At 35.2% G+C, this 22,763-nt stretch overlaps 1 protein-coding gene across 3 annotated transcripts in view; it reads right to left on the reverse strand.

Annotated features, from left to right (window-relative positions):
- LOC149017084 (MADS-box transcription factor 23-like) overlaps window positions 1-9,353 on the reverse strand; it is a 50,549-nt gene extending 41,196 nt beyond the window's left edge. Inside the window, exons 1-2 of one of the 3 annotated variants that reach the window (XM_089151393.1) lie at window positions 9,183-9,353; window positions 8,762-9,056 (exon numbers count right to left, since the gene is read on the reverse strand). In XM_089151393.1, the coding sequence (XP_089007519.1) occupies window positions 8,762-8,961 (200 nt within the window). In that variant the 5' untranslated portion in view covers window positions 8,962-9,056; window positions 9,183-9,353. The remainder of the gene's footprint in view (window positions 1-8,761; window positions 9,057-9,182) is intronic. The other 2 variants (XM_089151394.1, XM_089151392.1) reach the window with 2 other exon arrangements.
- Between the last annotated feature and the right edge of the window lie 13,410 nt (window positions 9,354-22,763).

Below are 22,763 nucleotides of genomic sequence, written 5' to 3' on the forward strand. Positions count from 1 at the left end.
GTGGATCACAATATCATTGTTTGATAGGGTGGGTGGAGAAGAATACGTGGGAGGAATGCATTAAATGGTTGAGGGATAACCCAGATAAGGGTAGGAACATGGTGTTAGAGAAGGTATGGCTGAGATCTTTCATTCTGGTCGTATATACAATATGGGTGGAACGTAATTTACAAAGGTTCAAGGGAAAATTTAAATAACTGAATGGTAGATGTGGGACATCAAAAAAGAGATAAAACTGAAACTATTAAAGGGCATGTTTGGTAACCTGAATCTCTAGATTCATGAATGTAAGATTTATACTTGTTTAGTTGTGAAAATTCTTGGATTCCTGAAATCTAGAGATTTATCATTTTACACTAAAAATGTGAATCTGTAAATTTATAGGTATGCAGAGATTTCACCCCTACTATAAAAGCGATAAATGTGCATTCACAAAAATCACGTTGACCAAATAGTTTTCAAGGATGAATTCACATATTTCATTCCATAGATTCAGGTTAACCAAACAGTTAATTTTATAAATTATGACTCAATAGATTTGAAATCTTTAGATATTTGAAATTTCAAGACTCATATAACCAAACAGGCCCTAAAGTGGCATGGATGTGTCAAGAAGATCTTATTGTAGCCCGAAGGTTGGACAAAGGTTGTGGTGCTTGAGCAGCCTCAGTGTGGGGTCCTTCTAGAATCAACCTCAAAAGGGTGGGTCTAAAATTGATCATTGATGGTAGCTTTGTTGGAACCTGGTGAAAGGGGGTGCATGAGGTTTGATTCGTGATATGCAGCTAAGATTGTGGTTCACTTTCGTGTGTAGCTAGGGTTCAGCAGTAATGATTGGGTTTGAGATGGCTAATAGCCTTCGGCTGGACAAGATTTCGATTGGATGTAATTCTGTAGTTATTGTGATTTCAATAAAAAAACAAGAAATTCCATGGTATGCGCTACAAAGATGGAATTTGGAATTCTCTGTAATCATAATTGAAGGATGTTCTAACCCCCCCCCAAAAAAAAAAAAAACTTTGTTTTAGGGAGACAAATATATTGGCTGACTTCTAGTCAAATTTGCGGCAAAGCAAAAAGTATCTTCTCCAAAGGTGGATTGGCTTGAGATTATGATTCTTGAATTGGGCAGAGATGAAGCTGGATACCTTAGGTTTACATTTTGTAATTTTGGGTTATGGAAGCCATAAATAGCCTAGTCTTTTTTGTAATTTTTCAGTTTTGAGTTGATAAATGAAAATTATGATTTAAGAATAGACTTGTAAGAAGTTGTGGGATCCCTGGGAGGGTGACCTACGGCTGGCTTTGTTTTATGCACTTTTGAGTTCTTCATCCTCTTTTCCAACCATTCAAGTGTTCGATGAGATTAAGAATTTAAGCACACTCTATTCCAAATGAAGGGCACTAACGCTCTAGGTTATGATGGGCTATTTGCTAGGTTTTTTCAAAGCCATTGAGACATTATTGGCAATGATCTCACCCTTGCAATTCAACATTTTTTTCATGGGGGCCATATGCTCGGAACTCCGAGAAGAACCCCCGGCCGGGGCCCCCGGCCGGCGGGCCCCGCCCGGCGGCCCCCGCCGCATAGGGGCCATATGCTTCGAAGCCTTAAGAAAACCATCATCTCTCTTATTCCCAAAAAAATCCATCCCCAAGATGTTTCATACTTTAAACCTATCGATCTATGTACTACTACATATAAAAACATAGCAAAATGTCTGGTTAATCAATTAAACCCATTTTGAGGTCCATTATTAGTCAGACTTAGAGTGCCTTTGTTCCAGGCTAAGCTATTTCAAACAACATTTATCTCGCTCATGAGTATTTACACTTTATGCGCAAATCAAAATCAAAATCTTGGTACATGGTTCTCAAGCTAGATCTTTGCACGGCCTATGACAAACTAGAGGGATCATCTATTAAACATACTTTAAGACACATGGGATTTGATGCTAGATGTATTCAATGGGTTATGCAATTCATTACCACTATTGAATACCAAATTAAAATCAATGGTTTGCCCTTTTCAAAATCATCGTGTCACAAAGAGGTATCACACAAAGTTGTCTTTTAAGTCCTTACATCTTTATCCTCTGCCAAGAAATTCTTTCCCAAAGATTTAGTTTGAATATAGAGATCCACAAGCTTCCAGGTCTTAAACTTTCAAATCTTGCCCCTAAGATTAATCACTTGTTCTTTGTAGATGATAGTATGATTTTACTCCTGAGTCCATCTCTAATGCATCTCAGAGTAATACTCTTTTGCAAGATTATGAAATAGTTTCTGACCTGCATATCAGTTCTAAAAAGTATGTTGTCCTATTTAGTTCTAAAACCCCTTTGATCTCAGGACTGACATAGTATCTACATTTGATATTAAAGAAGTAAATTCTCATGGAACTTACTTATGTCTTCCTTCTATTTGGAAAAATCTAAAATGCATAATTTTTCTATCATTCTAGAGCATCTTGATTCTAAATTATCTGGGTGGAAGGGGAAACTACAATCTCAAGTTGGGAAGGAAATTTTGATTAAAGTTGTGGCTTTGCTTTCCAGGTTTATGCTGTCTTATTTTTTATTACCAAACAATTGTGCACTCGAATAACCAAAGGATTTGCCAATTTTGGTGGAAAAATGATCAAGGTAGAGGAATCAACTAGGTTAAATGGGAAACTCTTTGTAAGGAAAAAAGATACGGAGTCTTAGGATTTAGGGAAATGAATTGTTTTAATAAGGCTCCACTGGCTAAACAAAGTTGGAGACTTCTGACTATCCCAAATTCATTATGAGCCCAGGTCATGCAGACAAAGTATATTAAGGACACTCCTTTTTTGGAATGTAGGGTTAAAATAATTGTTCTTGGGGTTGGAGAAGTATTTTATCTAGGAGGGATATTCTTAAACAAGGTCTTATTAGACAAGTGGGTAATGATGCTAATGGAAATATTTATGAAGACCCATTGATCCCATCTTTGGCTTTCCATTGCATTAGCAGTCCATCATTGGGACATAATCCAACCTAAGTGCATGATCTTATTGATTGGGACACACGTCTATGAAAATTATCTTTGCTTCAATCTTTATTTTCTCAAGTGATGTCCAAGCTATTCTTGCTATCCCTATTTTGTCCCTTGATACATTGGACTCATGGATTTAGAACAAATCAAAAGATGGTAAGTTCACTGCTAAATCCATTTATCATCAATATCTAGTTATGATTGACGATAAATGTAATGTAGCTTCTTCTTCCTCTCCGTCTGATATTTGGAAAATTCCGACTCTGCCAAAGATTAAACATTTCTTGTGGAATCTTCTCATGAAGCCCTTGCAATAGAGAGTTCCTTATTTTCAAGAAATGTTTCTTTCACACCCCTATTTCTAATATGTGGGCATAGTTTGGAAAATGTATGTCATGCTCTATTTCTTTGTTCTCATGCACAGGAATGTTGGAGATTTTCTCCATTACGTATTAATACATCTGAGTTTTTAGGAACATCTTTACATGACTAGATGGATTTTATCAAATAGAACAGTGGCTGTGATAATTTAACTTTGGTGAATCAGATGTGGAGTGCCTTGGTTTGGGGTATTTGAAATACTAGAAATGCAGTTCTTTTTAGGGGGACTAAGGCTTCTATAATTCACACCTTGACTATTTTTTCTTATCTATGTGCAGATATTCAACTCCACATTAAGAAGCTTCAAAGGGACAGTGGGATTCCCCTTCCCACCCATGACTCTTCGGAGGAGCTTGCTCTTTTCCATATTTTTGTAGACGGCTCTAGGGATGGTACCTTGCACAATGGAGGTAGAGGATGCATAATGTGGGATTTCAATGGAGGCTTTGTGGTGGCTCAAAGAAAATTTGGGGTTGGTTCTTCGGCAACTTCAGTTGAATTGGAAGCCATTAGAGATGGCATCCTTCTTGGTTCCTCTTTGGGTGCAGTTGATGTACAAATCCATTCCGATTATTTACCTGTAGTTTTAGCTCTTCAAGGTCATTAGTCATCTTTAGATTGGATGAGCTATAGCCTAGATATTGTACATTTATGTTCTTTATTTAGCAGAATTACTTTTAGTTACATCCCTAGAGTTGGTAATGGATTTGCAGATTTTCTTGCTATGGGTGCTCGTAGATTCTCCCTTCACAAATTTTGGTGGGGGTATAACACCTTTGTTTATTGTGGACTCTTTGCATCTGTATTGGTCCCTAGATCTCTTATCTTTTATTTAATATATATATATATATATATATATATATATATGCAATTTTAGTTTTTGGCCAAAAAAAAAAAAAGTGTTTGATCAAGTAATTACTGCCCCTTCCCCATCAACCCCTCCAACTTCAACCTCTTTCCCTAGCACGGCAGCACCCCGAGTGCCTTCCCCTTCTCCTTCTCCTTCTTCTTCCCACGTTTTCAGATCCCACCCAATTAAGACTTCCTAATTCCCTATCCAAAACCCTTCATTATACCCTTCTTAGAGGTCGCCTAACCTATAGAATATAGTCCTAATCTTAAAATCCCCAGAGCAACCCTAAGGCTGAAGTTGAAAATTTCCTTCGCTTCAACTTCTTGAAGAAGAATTGCACAAAATTTTGAAACTTCCAAAACTGCAGGATAGAGACTTTCTTAGTTCTAAACTACAAGATAGCAGCCATTCCCCAAAACCCTAACCCTAGCCGAGTCCCTGTAGACCTAGGATTTGAATTTACAATTTGAATTTGCAATCTCAGATCTGAATTAACATTCCCGGCAGCTTCATTGGCCCCTAAACCTCTTGGCCGAAACATCTAGAGCCCCTAATTGTGTATCGATTCCATTTTAAAAGATCCTAAAAGCTAACCCTAAACCTAGATTACACTTTCTCTGATGTAATGTAATAGTTGTGATATAATCTTTCTGTTTTCAATTATTGATACATATATCATTTACCTGAAAAAAGAAAAAGTGGATTTCAATCTGAAACACTTCAGAAAGCTACACTTCTTTAAAGTTTGGGGAGCAGCTTATGTAATGGCTAATAGCCCAATAGTGCGTGGCGACACTACGAATCAGTTCTTTATTATTGCTTCTATGCGGATCTAATGGAATACATGGTCATGTTTAACCAATTTCCGTGGTCAAGTTGATTCAGTTTTTTGACCAAAAGAGAGTTGATTTAGTTTTATGATCAACAAGGTCACATATATGAATAAATCCAAGAGTCTCATCTCTTTCTAAAATCCAAAGTGATCGGCATCACTAAAAGAAACAAAAGAAAAAATTCACTCAATTTTCTATCCCTTGGAAATGCAGTATCATATCGGTTCAACCAGTTTTCGTTCAACCTCAAAAGAACCAGTTCAATAGGATTTGATTCAATAAAAGTTGAATTAAGTAAATATATTATTTTAGTTTTACCTTTAGTTTTCTATTTATTTTAGTATTCTACATGAGAGCATTTTATACTTTAGTTTGGATGTTGGTTTCTTGGATTTTATGTTTTATTTCCACTAAATAGATTTTATTAGGAAACCCATTTGTGGATTGAGTTGCACGAATGAAGTTATGTTTGCGAGAGCCTATGCAGTTGGTGTGTGAATATGAACATTCTCCTCTCTTACTCCTCTTTTGCAATTTCTCTTCTTCCTCATCCTATTCCCCAAATTCTTATTCCACGGAATCCCACCATAGCAGCCCTTTCCTAAGCTTGTATCACTTGGTTATCCATCAATATGAATTTTTTTTAAGAGAAAGATCTAATTTTAACTTGCTTATCATTTGGGGTTTTTTATTTTATTTTATTTGGAGGGGGGAATGATGGGGCATTTTGCTAGAGCCTAACATACATTTAGGAGAACTTGAGGTGAGATGATAAACTTTAAACAGATATACATTAAAACTAAAAAAATCTAAGTTAGAAACCATCAAAGGATTACATATGAATAGATTTTTAGAAGGTGTAAGTGGAAGTGATACAATATGAAGCTAACAAGAAAATAGAGAAAGCAACGGTTTAAAAATTGTGAATCCCCAAAACAACTTCAGCATCAGGGAGGAGGGGGAGGAAGGTCTCTTTAAGATATCTAAAAATGAGGAGATGAAGATTATAAATTTCAAAGATATAGACAAATTTTAGATGATAGTAAAATGTACTAATAAAATGTCAAAGAAAATAAATTGAGATAGAGAAACTATTATTACAACTTAATGAATAAAAATACTAAAAGTAATTTTAGGGAGGAGGGGAGTGAAGGTCTCTTTAAAATAGCTAAAAATGAGGAGATGAAGACTATAAATTTCAAAGACAGACAAATTGTAAATGATAGTAAAATGTACTAATAAAATGTTAAAGAAAATAAATTGAGATAGAGAAACTATTATTACAACTTAATGAATGAAAATAATAAAAGTAAAACTAGTTTATAAGTTATCAATAATAACTAAGAAACACAAATCTTAGATATGTGCATTTTAAGTTAAACTTCAAAAAGATGAATAAAAGGTAACATAATGTTCAGATTATATATTCCTATAAAGGTGTTGAGGAACTTACAAAATTAAAATAATTTTTTTATTATAGAAATCCTAAATGGATGAAAAACTTATACCAGTTTATAAATATACGTATGGTATTCTAATGAATAAAACTTGTAAGCCATAAAACTTAATTAAAATTGTTGGAAACTACTTGAGACAAAACTAATATTTTAGGCATTATTTTGGCTATTCTAACTTAGCTAGTCCAATGATAGAAGTCACGTGTTTATTTGGAAGATTAAAAAGATTTCCATTTGGTCTTTAATGACTTCTATTGTAAAGTCTATATTGGTGATTTGGTGCTCCCTCTTGAAGATGTCAAAGGTCTCCACCAAATATGTTTGTGCCACATTAAGCAACATTCCTTACACTTATCAGGTACTAAAGTTATTCCTAAATTGGTCCTCAATTGTTTATTCTTTATTTGTCTTTTATATTTTCATCATTCATTCATCTTAGTATATTTTAAATATACTAAATTATGTTAATTTCATCTTAGTTTACATTAATCAAATGACACCTTGGACAACTATTCCCTTCTTCAATCCTGTTTTAATTTTTTTACAACATTAGCTTTTATCCATAAAAACCTTTTTTAACTCCTTAAGTTCCATGATCAACATAGAAAAAGGAGATGCTATAGTTCAAGTTGTTGTACATTGTTATATACACTATTAATTTTCTGAAATAGGAATCATTCCTGTTTTCACATGTTATCGTGAGTCTTCCAGAGCAGACTTCTCTCTCTGGTTTTCTTGGCTCGTTCTTTCTAGATTTCTTTGTTCTTCATTGAGCTCGATGTATGGCTTCACCAGTTTCTGCTGTTCCAACTGCTTCTCCAACTGGTTCTCCTGTTATCTCTGCTCCACCGGTTGTTTCTTCGATTTATCCTTCTCAGTATCCCTATTCGAGCAATCTAAATGTGACTTCCTTCGTCCATATGTATGTGTATGTGAATGAGGAATATGTTTGAATTCAGCTTCTATCCCTCCCCAAAAAAGAAGAGATCTTTGAACATTTCACAATGTATCTGCAAATGAATTGAATTTCTAAATGTAAGGTTCTCCCATTCCAATTTTTCCACGTTAAACCTCCTAACTACATGTGCCATGGATTAAAATTCTTACCTATGAAGACAAGACCTTTTTCCCTTTTTTTCGGTCGACCCCTTTCCTAGTGTCTTTTGTTTTGTTTTCTCTCGCCTGTAAATTTCGGTCTTCCTCCCCATTGTCTTTCTCATATCGCCTTTCCATCATCTGAAGTCCAATATTGCGTAGCCTAATGTGTATCTCCCAAAAAATGCAAAGAAACCAGAGAAATTCCCACAATACTGATCAGCTTAACCTAATCATTCCTTCTCTTAGATTAATAATCAATTTAGTTCATTCTCAGGCTTCAGGCTCCACAGCATAGTATAATTAAACCCCTCTAGGGCTTCCCTTCAATATTAGTAATAAATGATAAAGGTGGCGGATCGTGGTCATATCGCTTATCTTCATTAATGATGACACGCTTCAATTGTTAACTTCAATATATAGCCTGAGGATTCTCCTTTGACGCATTTCATCAGTCACTTTATAATGAATCAGCTTCCACAGCTCTCTAAAGTAGCTAATCGAGCAGGCAATACGTTCTACTATGTCACTCAGAAAACACTCACTGCCTCAAGGACCTCAACATGAATTCATTGTATGGATTCTAAACTAACTGAAGAAAAGGAAACTTGTTTAATGCATTAATGCTTACATATGTGTGTAAAATAAACACAAACTGCGTGCATGCGTAAATACATAACGCATCAAGTAGCAAGCAATTATTTCAATATTATAATGAGGAAGAAAATATAATTGCACTCAGAAATAATATGCAGAATTGATTTCTCAGTAACAGATGAAAAAACTCACTAATAAGAACTGAAATTTCAACTTCCAATTAATCAGACAGAGAAAACAGAATGTATATATCATGCAATGCACGAAACATAAATCATGAACACAACGATTGGAATTTTTGCACAACAAAAAGAGTGGAAAAGAGATAAATTCTCAGCTTTTTAAGTCAAAATAAAATGAGATGGAATTATAGAAATTTGGAAGGGGAAACATATAAGGACAAAGTTGAAAAGAAGAAAATTAACGCCATTCCAGAGGATATAAGCTCCAAATACTTGGATCTTTAGGTTTTCTTTCAGTGATTGGAGGTAGAAGCAAAAAGTTTTTCAAAATTTATGGAAACCTACCAAGACATAGTATCAGACCTGGTACTTGAGAAATCATATAGCTTCCCAGTGCTGGAGAAGATCATCAGACCGACTTCGGCATCGCAAAGGATCGCTAACTCTTTTGCCTTCTTCAACAATCCACTCCTGCGCTTTGAGAAAGTCACTTGCCTGCTAGTCGAATTATCGATCCTTCGGATCACGATCTTTCCTCTCCCCATCCCTTCCGATTCAAATAGTTAGGGTTTCAGTCTCTTGTTTTATGTTCAGATTCGCGGTGATGATGAGAAGAGTAGTTCGTTCAAGGGTGTAAGATCTGAAAAGGACAATAACGAATAAATCAAGAGTTGCGTTGATCAACGTAGTGTGAGAGAAGATTCGTACAAGTGATGTAAAAAAATGAGAGATCCAAGCAGAAGCAAAAGCTTTTAGAAATTTGTACCTGTAGCAATGGCGGCCACCAGAGCTTTTTTTCTACATGCGATGAGTTCCTTCTTTTGGCATGAACAGCTTTATAAGGAAAAGAAAAGCGGTTTTCAGGTACTAAAACCACTTATTTTGGGAAAACAATAGTGGTTCTGCCCTCGTAAACCGCTTAGTGGTTTCCTTTAACGTGAAGAAAATGTCCCTAAAAGGACACTGTCTTGTCAGAATAATCTTGTATTTCTCGGTCTATACAAGCGCTTGTCTTATAGATCATCGACACGTGGGTAGATAACACGCTAAGTCGTGCTTGACTGCTTTCCAGCGCAAGTTGCTTGAACTGGAATTGCCCTTAGCTTTTGAAAAATGACAGATGTATCCCCAACTCGGCTAAGCAGCTTGCGTCGGTGCACGTCTTTGTCATTTAACTGTAGAAAGGGCGAGAACCGCATAAAGATGCAAACCAGACCTCAGGTTTTATTGTTAAGTTTAACTTTTTTTTTTTTTTTTTTTTTTTGGGTTACCCACACCAAAGTGGCGAGGGGAAAATTTATTAATAGGAAAGCAAAGCCAAGGGAATAGAATTACACTGTAGCCAAGGAGCGAAATTGGGCCAGATAGTCGTGCCATCCAACGACTTGGCCCTCCAGACTAGGTGGTCAACAACTAAGTTGTTCCACCTAGAAACATAAACAAATGAGCATTGCAAAAAGCAGTGCCCAAACTCTAGAAGAAAGCTTTAATGTTAAGTTTTACTCTCTTACCAAAAAAAATGTTAAGTTTTACTCAAAAAAAAAAAAAAAAGTTTAAAACTGGTAAGTACTATAATGAAGAAACCCTAGTTTCTAATTAGGGCTTAATTTCACCCAAAAAAATTTTAGGGCTTAGTTTGCTGCTTTTTCCCCCTAATTACCCAGCAAACTAATCGTATCAACAAAAAAAATGAGTCCCATTGGAAATGAGAAAGAATAATATGAATGAGTTTTATAAACATGAGATCCGTAAAACTCGGGATCCATATCTTACGCAGTCGAGTGGTCTATCGGATATGCATTAGATGGACAACTCTATGAGGTGTTGGACATCATGTCAGGGTTCCACTTGATGCTTCATCGATGGTCAAGTCACATTGTAGTGGTCAAGATCTAGACTGGGATAGTTGACAGGCACTGACACCTCATAAAAAATAAAAAGTAAAAAAAAGCATGTCCTACAATATTTTTTGGGAGTTAACTATTTGGAGAAAAAGAAAATAAGGAAAAGACTCAGCATGCAACTAGGTTGATTATTCGTACAACCGAAACAAATTTAGGTATACACCATTAGATTGTCGTATCCTGAAACTACAACGAAGACAATATTATAATTTTAATTATAATACTTATTTAAAATGATGATTATATTTTATATCATCCATGGTCAACAAGTGCTATGTTTGCATTCTAAGGTGGAATAAATCTCCAGCTCTTATCACAAGCTCAAAATATTTAGACGATTCAAAAACTCTAATGTCACATAAATTCTCGTGTAATGCTTACCAAGGTATAGCCCTAAAAATATTGACAACAAAATTCTCCAAACACACTTTAGATAAAATATGTGGATCCTATCCTTTGGTAAGTTACTCTTGTTGAGGTCTTAGGACAGAAGTTCCACATGTTTGCCTGGTTTGGGTGGCTAAGAAGTGAAAAGCTTCATGGCATCAACTTCTTGCCAATCTAGATTGAGGTATAGAACAACTTAAAAATGTCATCAAACCCATGAAGCATGATCTTAAAAACGTTTAAGGATCTAACAGGGGTAGTATTCATTTTATGTAGATCGATCCTCTTTGGAGTGATGAACTTTACATTATCAGTGGAACATCCAAACTCCATGGAAGGTAAGAATTGAATCCCATACCCCTCATGCGGGTAACTTTTCAGGACTCGAACTTGACTCTAGAAAAAGAAAAATATAGTTTATATTGAACAAAATGAGATTCAACAGGGTAACAATGAGGTTTCAACCGATGATAAGGAGTTCGATGGAATTTCAGTCAGGGATTCAAATTGAAAAGTTAAAATACTGAAATCTTATAATATAGAATAAATTATTCGTGATTACAAATAATTACCACCAACTTTGTAATATACATTGTTTGGTCAAAAGAAGATTATGTGACACAATCGTGGAAGAGATGCCACTGACAGCTATGCTGTGCACAAATCCTCTCCACCCAACTATCCGTCCTCCCATCTCCTCCCCTCCCTTTCATATACGAGGCATAGACATGCCGAAAGAGCCCACCAAAGTAGAAAAGGATCTGAATGATAGCCATGCCGGTGCATAAAAAGAAAAAAAATTAATGGGAATCAATATATTTTTCTTATTTTCATCAAACAGAGGACGCTTTGACTACGCTTTTTTTTTTTTTTTTTTTTTTTTCATTTTTAGGTAGAACGCTTTTATTTTGGGGTCTCTGCCGTAGAGAGAAATTTAATGGGACTCAAACGTCAAATCACTCGAAAGATAAGGGCAGAGTAGTCTCCGCAGGTAATTGAGTTCGTTGGCTCGGACAGAAACTGGCCTAACAAGAAAACAAGTGGGTTTTCGGCGTAGGGGTAAGAAGGTCCAAAGAAATATGAAAAGCCACGTGTCGAAAACATGCTGCGACAAAGGCTACATGAGAAATGATAAAAGGTTTTGTTGACGATTTTTTAAGGTTTCCAAATTGGGCAAATACGAAGATCGTGCAATTTGCAAATGTCATGTCGCGTTTTTCATTTGCTTCTAAATTGGTTTTAAGGAAGCAAGCCTAGAACTGTCTAGCATGCACCCATCAACAAATTCCAAAACTATAAATTATTTTGGATTAGTAATAATGACTTTTAGCCTAAATGAGAAATTAGTTTAGTAATAATGACTTTTAGCCTAAATGAGAAACTATCCTCCCCAATCCCCCCTCCCCCCAACCCCTCTCTCTCGCTCATACAATTAATATATTTCTTCATTATTAATAAACATCCACTTGGAGAAAGAAAGTATTCAAAATAATAGTTTAAATACTTAACCAAAAAAATAATAGTAACACAAATGAGATTACTTCTTTTGGAACAACAAAGTGAATAAAAGGGAATCTTTTGTACTCTGTGAACTAAAATAAATATATTATAGTAATTTTTCGATTTTGATTTATTTAATGACCATGAACATGTGAATTAGGCAAACCTCGTACTTAGCATATTAACAATTACTAAATTCTCTTGGTCATTTGAAAATATTTGTGAATCCAAAGTTGGGGAGAGGAGTAAAGGATTCATTGGACCCCAAGTTTTCTTTTTCCTTTTTCAATTTTATTTCACCAATATTTTTATATGACTGAAGAAGAATTGTGCCTAAAGTGTATATATGCATAAATAATTTATCAAATCTTTTTTTCTGTCTCTCTAGTCCATTAAATCAAAATCATTAAATTAGAAGTTCTTTTGATTAATCTATCCATTTTAGACAGGACCAATAAATTGGTAATTGACTTTAATGGGTTTTAAAATGTATGCTTATATGACAAAAGCAATAACTTGGCACATACATATACATGATTAACAAAGTTGATTATTTGAAGTTTAACTTTAGGGTATTGCCAATAAATTAAGAAAAATTTGAACTTCAAATATTATACTCAAAATTAAGCAAGTGTGAAGAAAGTTGGACTAAAAAAGAATTTGTTTTTTTTTGTTACATTCAACCTTTCCATTTATATTCAAACAACTAGCTAGTTGTTCACATTTATAGACCAATATATCTTCTTTGGATTTCTACATGGTTATTTTAATTCTTAAGTCATAGTTGTTTAGAATATGTATCGGGCCCACTAATTGTTGTAACCACCAAGTATTTCCGCATTCCCGGGCCTAATGCCGTTGAAGGTGGTGCAGTCTGAGCTGGGGCACAATTCTTTATACAATATTATAGAATATTAAAATAATCATATATTTTATATAGCTATCTTTCAAACTTGTACTATTATAAAATAGTGTTGTATTATTTTATCGACCATTACATCCGTTGTCGTGTCACTAAGAAAGGATATTATACTTAAATATGCCCAGCACAACTCATAAAATGGTGCTTGTTTTTCTAACATATAGATGTTTAAAAGGAAATTTAATTTTGAATAGATATATATATATATATATTTTATGTAGAATCTAGAAAAAATTAATAAAAAATTACATAAGATTTCAATTTTTTATTTTTTATTTTTGTAAAGTCTATTTAGAGTTGGTAACTTTGTTATGTCAATGACTTGTTTCATAAAAATATTTCAAACTAGTTAATTAACGATAAATAATGAAGAGAACAGCGATAACACAAAAAAAAGAAGACGAAGAAGTATTTGCAGAGCTGATGTCAATGTTCCCTTTGTTTATTTTGTGGAATGGAGGATAAGATCCCCAGTCCCTAGCAAAATAAAAGTGATTTAACTTTGAATTTAGATTATATACATCAAAATCTTACCATTCAAAGCTATAAGATAATAAAAGCATTATCTCAAACTAAAAGAAAATATTCCATGGATTTACTTACCTCATTGAAGATCCAAAGTCCACACCTGGTAAAAACACTCTAACTCGATCAGCTGTGCTCTTTGTGAAAGCATAAGAAGTCTTTGATGTTAAACTTAAAGATTCACATCTATCATCGTTTTAACCTGATCAGACTGAACAACAACAAAGCAAGAGGGTGATATTTATTGGAAAAAGAAACCCTAATTGATCACTTTATCCGTACCAGAAGTCAATTAATATTCTTGAAACCAGAAGGTGATTGGACATAAATATAAAATTGTATTTAACCATCATTAAGATTTCTTTGTACAGAATACCTTGGAAATTGAAGGTTTCTTTAATTTCGCACAATATAATTAAGAAATAAGTTAAATTGAAGCTATTGGTTGATGTCGATGGTGTTGGGCTTTATCTTAATCCAACTTGTAGAAAAGATACCAAGTTCCAAAACTTCCTTGAAGCCGGGGCCGAGAGTTCCTGTTCCCTGCTGTTTGGAGATAACCTTAAAAATTGCAGATGTGTTGTTTATTCCAAGTTCAATAATGCATAAAGTAAGATCCAATTTGCAATAAAAGACTTCTTGAAAAGGAAAACCTCTTTTGAGCCCCTCACGCGGGATTTTGCTAAGCTAGTGTTACTTACATGGTGCATGGTGGTGCTTTTGGTGTCTAGCTGCCACCTGGTCTTCGTTAAATCTCAGTCGTTCAAAATATGGTTTGGTTTGTTTCGAAAAAAATATTGATTATACGTACACAGTATGTTTTGAGTGGCTAGGATTTAATGAAAATTAAGTAATAATCATCTAACACTGGGCATCACATGCATTACCACGTCAGAGGCACTAGCCTAGCAAAATCCCCTCGGGCGTGCGAATCTACGGACATGTGGCAAGAGATGATTGCTAGGCACGTTGTAGGAGAGATGGAGATCGAATCTGCCAACTGTTGACAGCTTTGACACGCTTTAATGGGAGCTTTGGCAATGGGAACTGAAAAGAAAATCTCTTTTGAGCCCCTCACGCGGGATCTTGCTAGGCTAGTGTTACACTGCTACTGACGTGCATGAGGTGTCCAATGTTGGATGGTCGTCATTTAGTCTTTATTAAATCTCAGTCGCTTGAAACATGGTTTGGTTTGTTTCCAAAAACTTGATTATACGTAGTATGTACATATTGTGATTTGAGCGGCTGGGATTTAATGAAAAATAAGTAATAACCATCAACACTGGGCACCACAAGCATCACCATGCTAGTAGCACTAGCCTAGCAAAATCCCTTGGGGCGTGCAAATCTACGAATATGTGGCAAGAGATGACTGCTAAGCATGTTGCAGGAGAGATGGAGATTGAATCTGCCAACTGTTGGCAGCTTTGACACGCTTTTCGTGGAGCTTTGGCAATGGAAACTGAAAAGAAAATCTCTTTTGAGCCCCTCGCACGGGATTTTGCTAGGTTAGTGTTACACTGCTACTAATGTGCATGAGGTGTCCAGTATTGGATGATCGTCATTTAGTCTTTATTAAATCACAGTCGCTTGAAACATGGTTTGGTTTGTTTCCAAAAAAATTATTATATGTAGTACGTACATATTGTGCTTTGAGTGGTTAGGATTTAATGAAAAATATGTAATAACCATCAACACTGGGCACCACAAGCATCACCATGCCAGTGATACCACCCTAGCAAAATCCCCCCTCCTTGCGTGAGAATCTATGGATATATGGCAAGAGATGATTGTCAGGCATGTTGCAGTGCACGCACGAGAAGGGAGAGATGGAGATTGAATCCACCAACCAGTGGCAGGTTTGACACGCTTTTCATGGAGTTTTGGCCAATGGGAACTGAAAAGGAAAATCTCTTTTGAGCCCCTCACACGGGATCTTGGTAGGCTAGTGTTACACTACTAATGATGTGTCTGTGGTGTCCAATGTTAAATGGTCACCACCTCCACTTCGTTAAATCTCAGGTCGCTTGAATTTTGTTTCTTTTCAAAAAACAAAAATTTTTTTTTTTTTTTAATTCTTTTTCACTTATAACTTATTATGTGTGCACAGTAGCGTTGAGAGCGGTTGAGATTTAACGAAAATTAATAAATGAGTCTAATGGCCGTCCAATACTGGACTCCACAAGCATCATAACGGCCAGTGAAACTGAAATCCTCTCATGCGTGAGAATCTAGGGATACGTGGCAAGACTTGATTGCTAGGCACGCTGCGCGCACGCGAAGGTAGTGACGGGGATCGAATCCGCCAATCAATGGCAGGTTTGACACGCTTTTCGTGGAGCTTTGACGAATGAATGGGATGAGAAGTGGTTCAACACAGAACACCTGAACAAACCATGCGTGTGAACTCTGAAACTTGGAATTGCACGGATCACCTGCTCGAGGGAACACATCGAATATATTTTCGATTTTATGGGGACTTTCGAAGTCCTTTTTTTCTATTTTATTAATTTTCTTCTATGGGAGAAATCGAGACTTCCAAGGTCTGTTTTGATTGGCGGGACCACGTGAACCCAATATGTATTGACCAATGAGATTCCAGTTTTCTTGCTCAAAAAGAAGCAAAATGTAGGTCCCACCCTTCCGGTATATGGCGAGTTGAGTTGAGCCCACTTGACCAGTAAATGAAATAAAAGTACAAGCAGAGAAGACAAAATTGACAACTAGTAGGCCAAGTGTCAATCATCGCCCAATGATATGCCTAACGATAATCGATAAAAATGTCAATCCACTGAAGTCACCTCCTCCTTTTAAATATCCCCAAACAGGAAAATGGTCCATTTTCTCTTATCAAAGAAAAAGGAAAGATGTCCCTCGTTGACACGTGTCACCCATTTTGAATACCTGACCTTACCGCTTGTGTTTCTATTCGGATTTTGGCTTTTTCCTCCAAGGAGGAAGGAATATTTTTCAGGTAAAAGGTGAAAGGGATATTGGGAGAGGAGTTTTTTTATTTTTTATTTATTTATTTTTTTATTCAAAAGAGACGAAGGGATATTGAGAATTCGGGAGTGTGAAATGAGGATCCAATCCTCTCCCACGAACTCATTCGAGAAGGCAAAACTCGTATATATGATTATTTGATTGTTTTTTTTGGAAATAAGGATGAGTATTACATAATATAAAAAGAGAAAAAGACTATATCAAGCGAATTTCTAAAAGAATAATAATTAAACTGTTTCTCTCTAACAAACAATTGTAACGGACTAGGGAGCGCTTCAACATCAAGGTTAAGCTCATCGATCGACGGCATCATTTGATTGTTATGCATATACCCTTCTTTAGAGAGATGACAATCGTTAGATCTGAAAAACAAGAAATATTCGTACGATATCAAATAAAAAATTCAACAGAAACAAGGTAAAATATTCAGCTTCACATGAATGGAGTGAAATGACAATCTTACCACTCTTTAAGTGTGATTTATTTCACCAAGTACCTAAATTGAGGGGATTGATTGGTGAGTTCATGGAAAGATACAGCGAAAAAGAGGGTTTGAGAGGGATCATGATATGTATATGAATCTTTAAAATAATACTTTTTGAAGACCTAGAAGAATGAGTTTTTTACCTTATCCGACAGTAAAAAATTACAACTTGTAATATAATAAATTTAAAATTACATCAAGAACTCCACTGGCATCGAGATCGGCCGTCTTTATGATCGATAAGTCTATATTGACAGATATATATCAATTAGTACATGATAGCGACGATATTTGAATGTAAGAATAAAGTATGACTGATGCGTCCAAAAATTGTTCTCTGTCAGAAGCCTTCGGATTCTTGTAAAACGAAAGTTAGATGTTGGCCAACTTTGTAGTCAGGAAGCCATCTCTGATGGTTAAGTCAATAAGAGCACCACTAAGGAGCTCTAATGAGTTGCAGAGCTTCATTGATAGATTCAATGGAGGGAAACAATTCAATTACCTTTTCTTCGTGTTATGCTGTAGTTTATATAGGATTTACTTCTTATTATCAATCGTTGGATCGATCCACAAATCTCATTGCTCGTCGTCCAATCATAAGGTTTTCCTCTCTCAATGTGAGTAGTAACGGTTTCCATATAGAACACAATTACCTATCCCGAGTTTAACAGGATTGTGTCTCCTTTTATAACCGTCGGGTTTCTTCATGCTTATGGTTCTTCTAGGTTTAATTCTTGAACCAGTCCCGACTGGAATTATTGAACTGACTATGTTCGACCCAGTTGATTGTTTTTTTTACTTATCAATGATGCATAACAACTCAAGTGTTGCTACTCTGATTTTTGTTTTTAAGGCAAGAAAGTTCAATCCCATTTGGTATAAATGATTGAACTCTTTTTTTTTTTTTTTTTTTTTTTTCTTGGGTAAAAAGGAATGAATTTACTCAAAACAGTGAAACTCATGGTGGGGGTGACATCAACTTGACAAACTAAGGGTGTCAATCGGTATGATTTCGGTATGGTACCAACTTCGGTGCGGAAAAACGGTTTAAACACAGAATTTAGTGTGGTACAATTTTGGTACAAACGAACACATGCCACTTTTGTTATTAGTTCATTAAGATCCTAATGAAATTGCGATCAAACAATCGATAGAATCTGATATTAACAGAGACGAAACAAATAAATCTAATTAATAGAGACAAAGCAAGTAAATCTAAGAAGAGGAGTGAATGACGGGAAAAGAAAAAAAAAAACTGAAACAGAGAATTAGGGATAAAGTAAAGATAAAGTGTTTTAATTGTAAAATTATATTTAGATCATTTAATTTGGTACGGTTTCAGTACATACTGACAGTATAAGTACCTGAAACCAGAACCGTATTGAAGAAATTCGGTTTTGATACGTACTGTACTGAAATTTGAACTATGCAGTACGGTGGGGTTTTACATGGCACGGTTTTGTATGGTTAAACGGTTTCGGTACACAATTGACACCCTTATGACAAACGATGGATCGAAAGTACAAATGATTGATATTGATGTTGGCCAAAACCGATATTTTAAGACTTTACCACTCCTTATTCCATACCCTACATGCGCATTGGAGGGTGGGGGAGGGAAAGAATAAACCTAACTTGTGGTTGGTTCATACACTATAAGAGCCCTTTTGGCTTCATTTTTATGCATGGACTTTTTCATCTTATAGTATGTTTCTTATACAAATAAATAACATTTACAAGGATGGAAAAGCAAAACAACAAGATGTTCTCTGGTTAAGAAAAATATTAGCTAATCGATCTAATGCTTATTATAAAATGACTCCACTTGTGTTTTAACTTTTAAGGTAGCCCAAGACAAGCAATTAAGCGTTAAATTCAAACTCCTTTTTAAACATCTTTTATAAATTCAAGGAAAGCATATAGAACCTTTCCACAAACATAAAAGCAAACCTAAAGCGAAAGATAACATATGGAATCTTTGCAAACAAACACAAAAGGAAAAGAAAGAAAGAAGGAAAATTAATATATGGAACTGGATTACATTATGACTCGTTGCATCCATTAAAGGAACACCATTTTTCGGTCCCTAACCAGTTTTTAATTTATAATGTTGTATGAAGTTGTTGGGAGGATAAATATTTCTATCTTCTATTGCTTCCGCCGTGTGCTTGCACTTTTTCTGCTCGACTTTCAACCTTTCATGAGTTCTTTTTCCATTTCAAGCAATATTCCACATTGAGAAAAACTAGAAAATGCATGCGAGTGGCTTGGAACAATCAACAATGTGTGCAAGTGCTTTTGTGCTTTATGGTGAGTAGGGTTTAGATCATGGGTTTTTTTTTCTTTCTTTCTTTTCCTTGACTAGTCTTGTGGATCTATACTGATTCCCTGCACAAAATTATAGTTCCTTCACTTATCAAAGCTGAATAAGAACTACTTTATGAGTAATGAAGATCATTAAACACTTTATGAGTGACCACAATGATATGAAGAGTCGAACTCAAAACTTTACACTTCTTTTGGTGATGATCATAGGATTATTTATGTCAGACACAAGGGTTAGAAGATTAGAGGAGAATTCGATTCTGTTGAGCATATACGTCCTCCACTCAAAGTCCAACTTGACTCAGTGGATATAGCTCAACTTTGGATTAAAACGAACCCGATTCCGTAGAACATATACGCTCCTCGCCCAAATCTAACTTGACTTGAAAGATATAGCTCAACATTGGATGAGAAAGAAAAACAATTGCATATCATATATGATCATGTCCATTCAATACTCAAACACACAATTACACATCAAGCATGTTCGAATGCCAATATCTTTCTGCCGTAGCTCTCCCCATATATAATACAATAATAATAATAAATATATCATTCAAATTAACTCTCATTATTAATGATTTATTAGTTTTAGAAAATGAATCAATGACTTCATATGTTTTTGAAGTCCAATAAGAAAAGCTAGCATGAGCCTCCACAATTTGAGCTCCTATGTCATTTCCAAAGCTCAATTCTCATTTTATATTTATCTATTAGAATTAAATTAAAGTCAAACTTTCTTCTTCCAACTTTCAAAATAACTCCATAAATGGCTCTACAAAGTCCAAATAATGTACTTGTTATTAGCCAAGTACATTGTACGTTAATAAGTGATGTTCACACTTCACACTTGAAGATATTATTGTTTCTAAATTTTATTAGTAACGTACGAATAAAAATATACAGTCTTTATATTTTATAAAACTATATTCTATATATTCAAATGATTATATATTCAAATGAATCGATTTGGTAGTTGCTTCAAAGACTTATGGGGTTTCAAACACATTTCTTATGATATATGTATAAAATTTTTATGATTGTTTTTTAGGGGACAACAGTAATTATCCTTTATTTCAACGGAATCTCTTTGAAAAGATAAATTAAAAAAATGAAGCTAATTTGCCGGCCCATGTGGGGAATCTTATTTAATCATTTCATGATATTTATAATGGTTTTGGCAGCAAGCTTAAAATTTGCAAATATGTAAACTGTAACATATTTTATATTAAGTTTTAAGTCTTATGAGTCATTGACAAGTCATCACAGAAAAGAATGCAATTACAAAAGATGAAAACTGTTGCAATGACCAATGTTGTTTCTGTTGTTGATAAAATTGCAATTATCATTTGCAAAACTCTTGTAGAAAGCTTTTAGTTTTACTCTCCGACTCATGATTAAGATTGCTTCTTTATTCTTCTAAAAAAATGATAATTGCAATTTTTTCATGGGTTTTTACTTTCATATGCCTAATAATGTTTTCCATAGTAATCAAAATTTAACAATAATGGAGATTACCAAATTTGAACTCAAAGCCTCTCACGTCTAGCAGTGATATGTGAAATGAAGACTTCCTTTTATTAGACTCCAACCTCATTGATTTTAGCACACTTCATTAATATGGATTTCATTGAGTGAGGTGTCACAATAAATTAAGTGGTAATGATCCTTCATGGGCTAGACAATAAATTAAATTGGGCCGAGTTTCAATTAATGTTATGAGATCTCATAATGGGTCGATTAAAAAAATACATGGCCCAAGGTGTAGGCATGTTAAGTCTTTAATTTTTTTCCTTTTGGAATTTAGGTTTGTTGAAGTCAGCTCTGGTTTTTTTACCTAAAAAAAAATAAAAAATGAGCTACATACACGCACTTGACAAATCCTCGTGGGGGTAGGGAGTTAAAACTATTTTTTCCAATGAAAGAAGAAAATGTATCGCTCACCCCAAGGGTACTATATAGGCCTCGGTGGGGCCATCCCTGGCTTAACAGTTGTTATCCTCGTAAGCCCAACTTGCGCAGCGGGGGAGAGTTAGAAACCAATCTTTTTGTTCACAAAAAAAGAAAAAAAAAAAAGAGTAAAAAAAAAAGGTTAAAGATCTTCAACTTGGATTATTTTCAGAATGTTATTGCGGGCTTCGTTCTTGATTCAAGGAAAATTCAAACTCTTGATTTTTTACTATGAGGCATTAGTTTTTGCCAACCGAACTTTTGGTATTATTCTTCACCTATTAAATGCCAAAACCAACATCCGGCTCTTGATGGTCAACAAGGCACATGCAAAAGCAAAGGGGATTTCGTGGGTAGGGTTTATTGTAATTTAGATGCTCTCCACCCGGTAGGCTGTATCCCCATCCCCTACCCTCTAGGTTGGGCTGCCCTTGTATCATGTTTGAGACAAGTCAATGAGTTGCTTCAACCAAACCCATTTTTTGTGACGAAGAGACTTATTCCATATCAAAGGCTCTCGATGTAGGGTCTATTGCTTTTGATGTACGCCTTACTCGTAAGTAAGAAAAATATATAATAATGAAGATTGCTGACGCATTCAAGGATCAGGAGTCTCGTGCTCTCGTTTTGGTTATGCAACTCTGTATAATAGCGACAGGTAATTGAGCATAACTGCGTGGGTTATGGTGCTCTTGGAAGGGTGCATAATGGTCAAGTTTAGCTTATTGTTGGAGGAGGGGTTGTTGACTTGAACATCCTCTTTTGTGAGATGAAAGGTAATTGGTGTGGGCTTTTGGAAGCTCGGAAGTGCGGGGTGGGAGCTGTAGAGGTGCATATTGATTCTTTCAGTGTTGTCTAAGCCATTAACATGAGGTTACTGCCCCCCATGGTACCTGGTTAACGTATTTGAAGAAATCTATTCACTGACGGAGAGTTTTCAGGTGTGTTGGGTGGTGCATAGCATTCGGGAAATAACACAAGTGGTTGGTGTCAATGATGTGGATGATTAGACAAATGCATTTGGACATCAAATCACTTCCAATAGAGTTATATGCCTTTGTGCAAGAGGAGAGGTTTGACAGGAGGTTCAATAGAATGTAATTCTTATGTAATTCTTGTTTTTCTATAATTTACTAGTAAAAAAGTCACGTGCAAATACACAAGGTATTTATCAATTATCATGTATTGACCATGGAAATTGAATGACTAGAAGAACAGCTAATATTAGAATTTGGAATAAGTTAATCTTTTAAATATGATTTTGATTAATGTTTAGGCTGTTGCCAGAAATTCGAATAACGGATCATGAATCGAGAATTTACCCGTTGGTTGTAAAATCTCTAGTTC

This window comes from Hakea prostrata, chromosome 4, assembly GCF_041222555.1.
Source record: "Hakea prostrata isolate BN-2017 chromosome 4, UWA_Hpros_2, whole genome shotgun sequence".
Lineage (NCBI taxonomy): Eukaryota > Viridiplantae > Streptophyta > Magnoliopsida > Proteales > Proteaceae > Hakea > Hakea prostrata.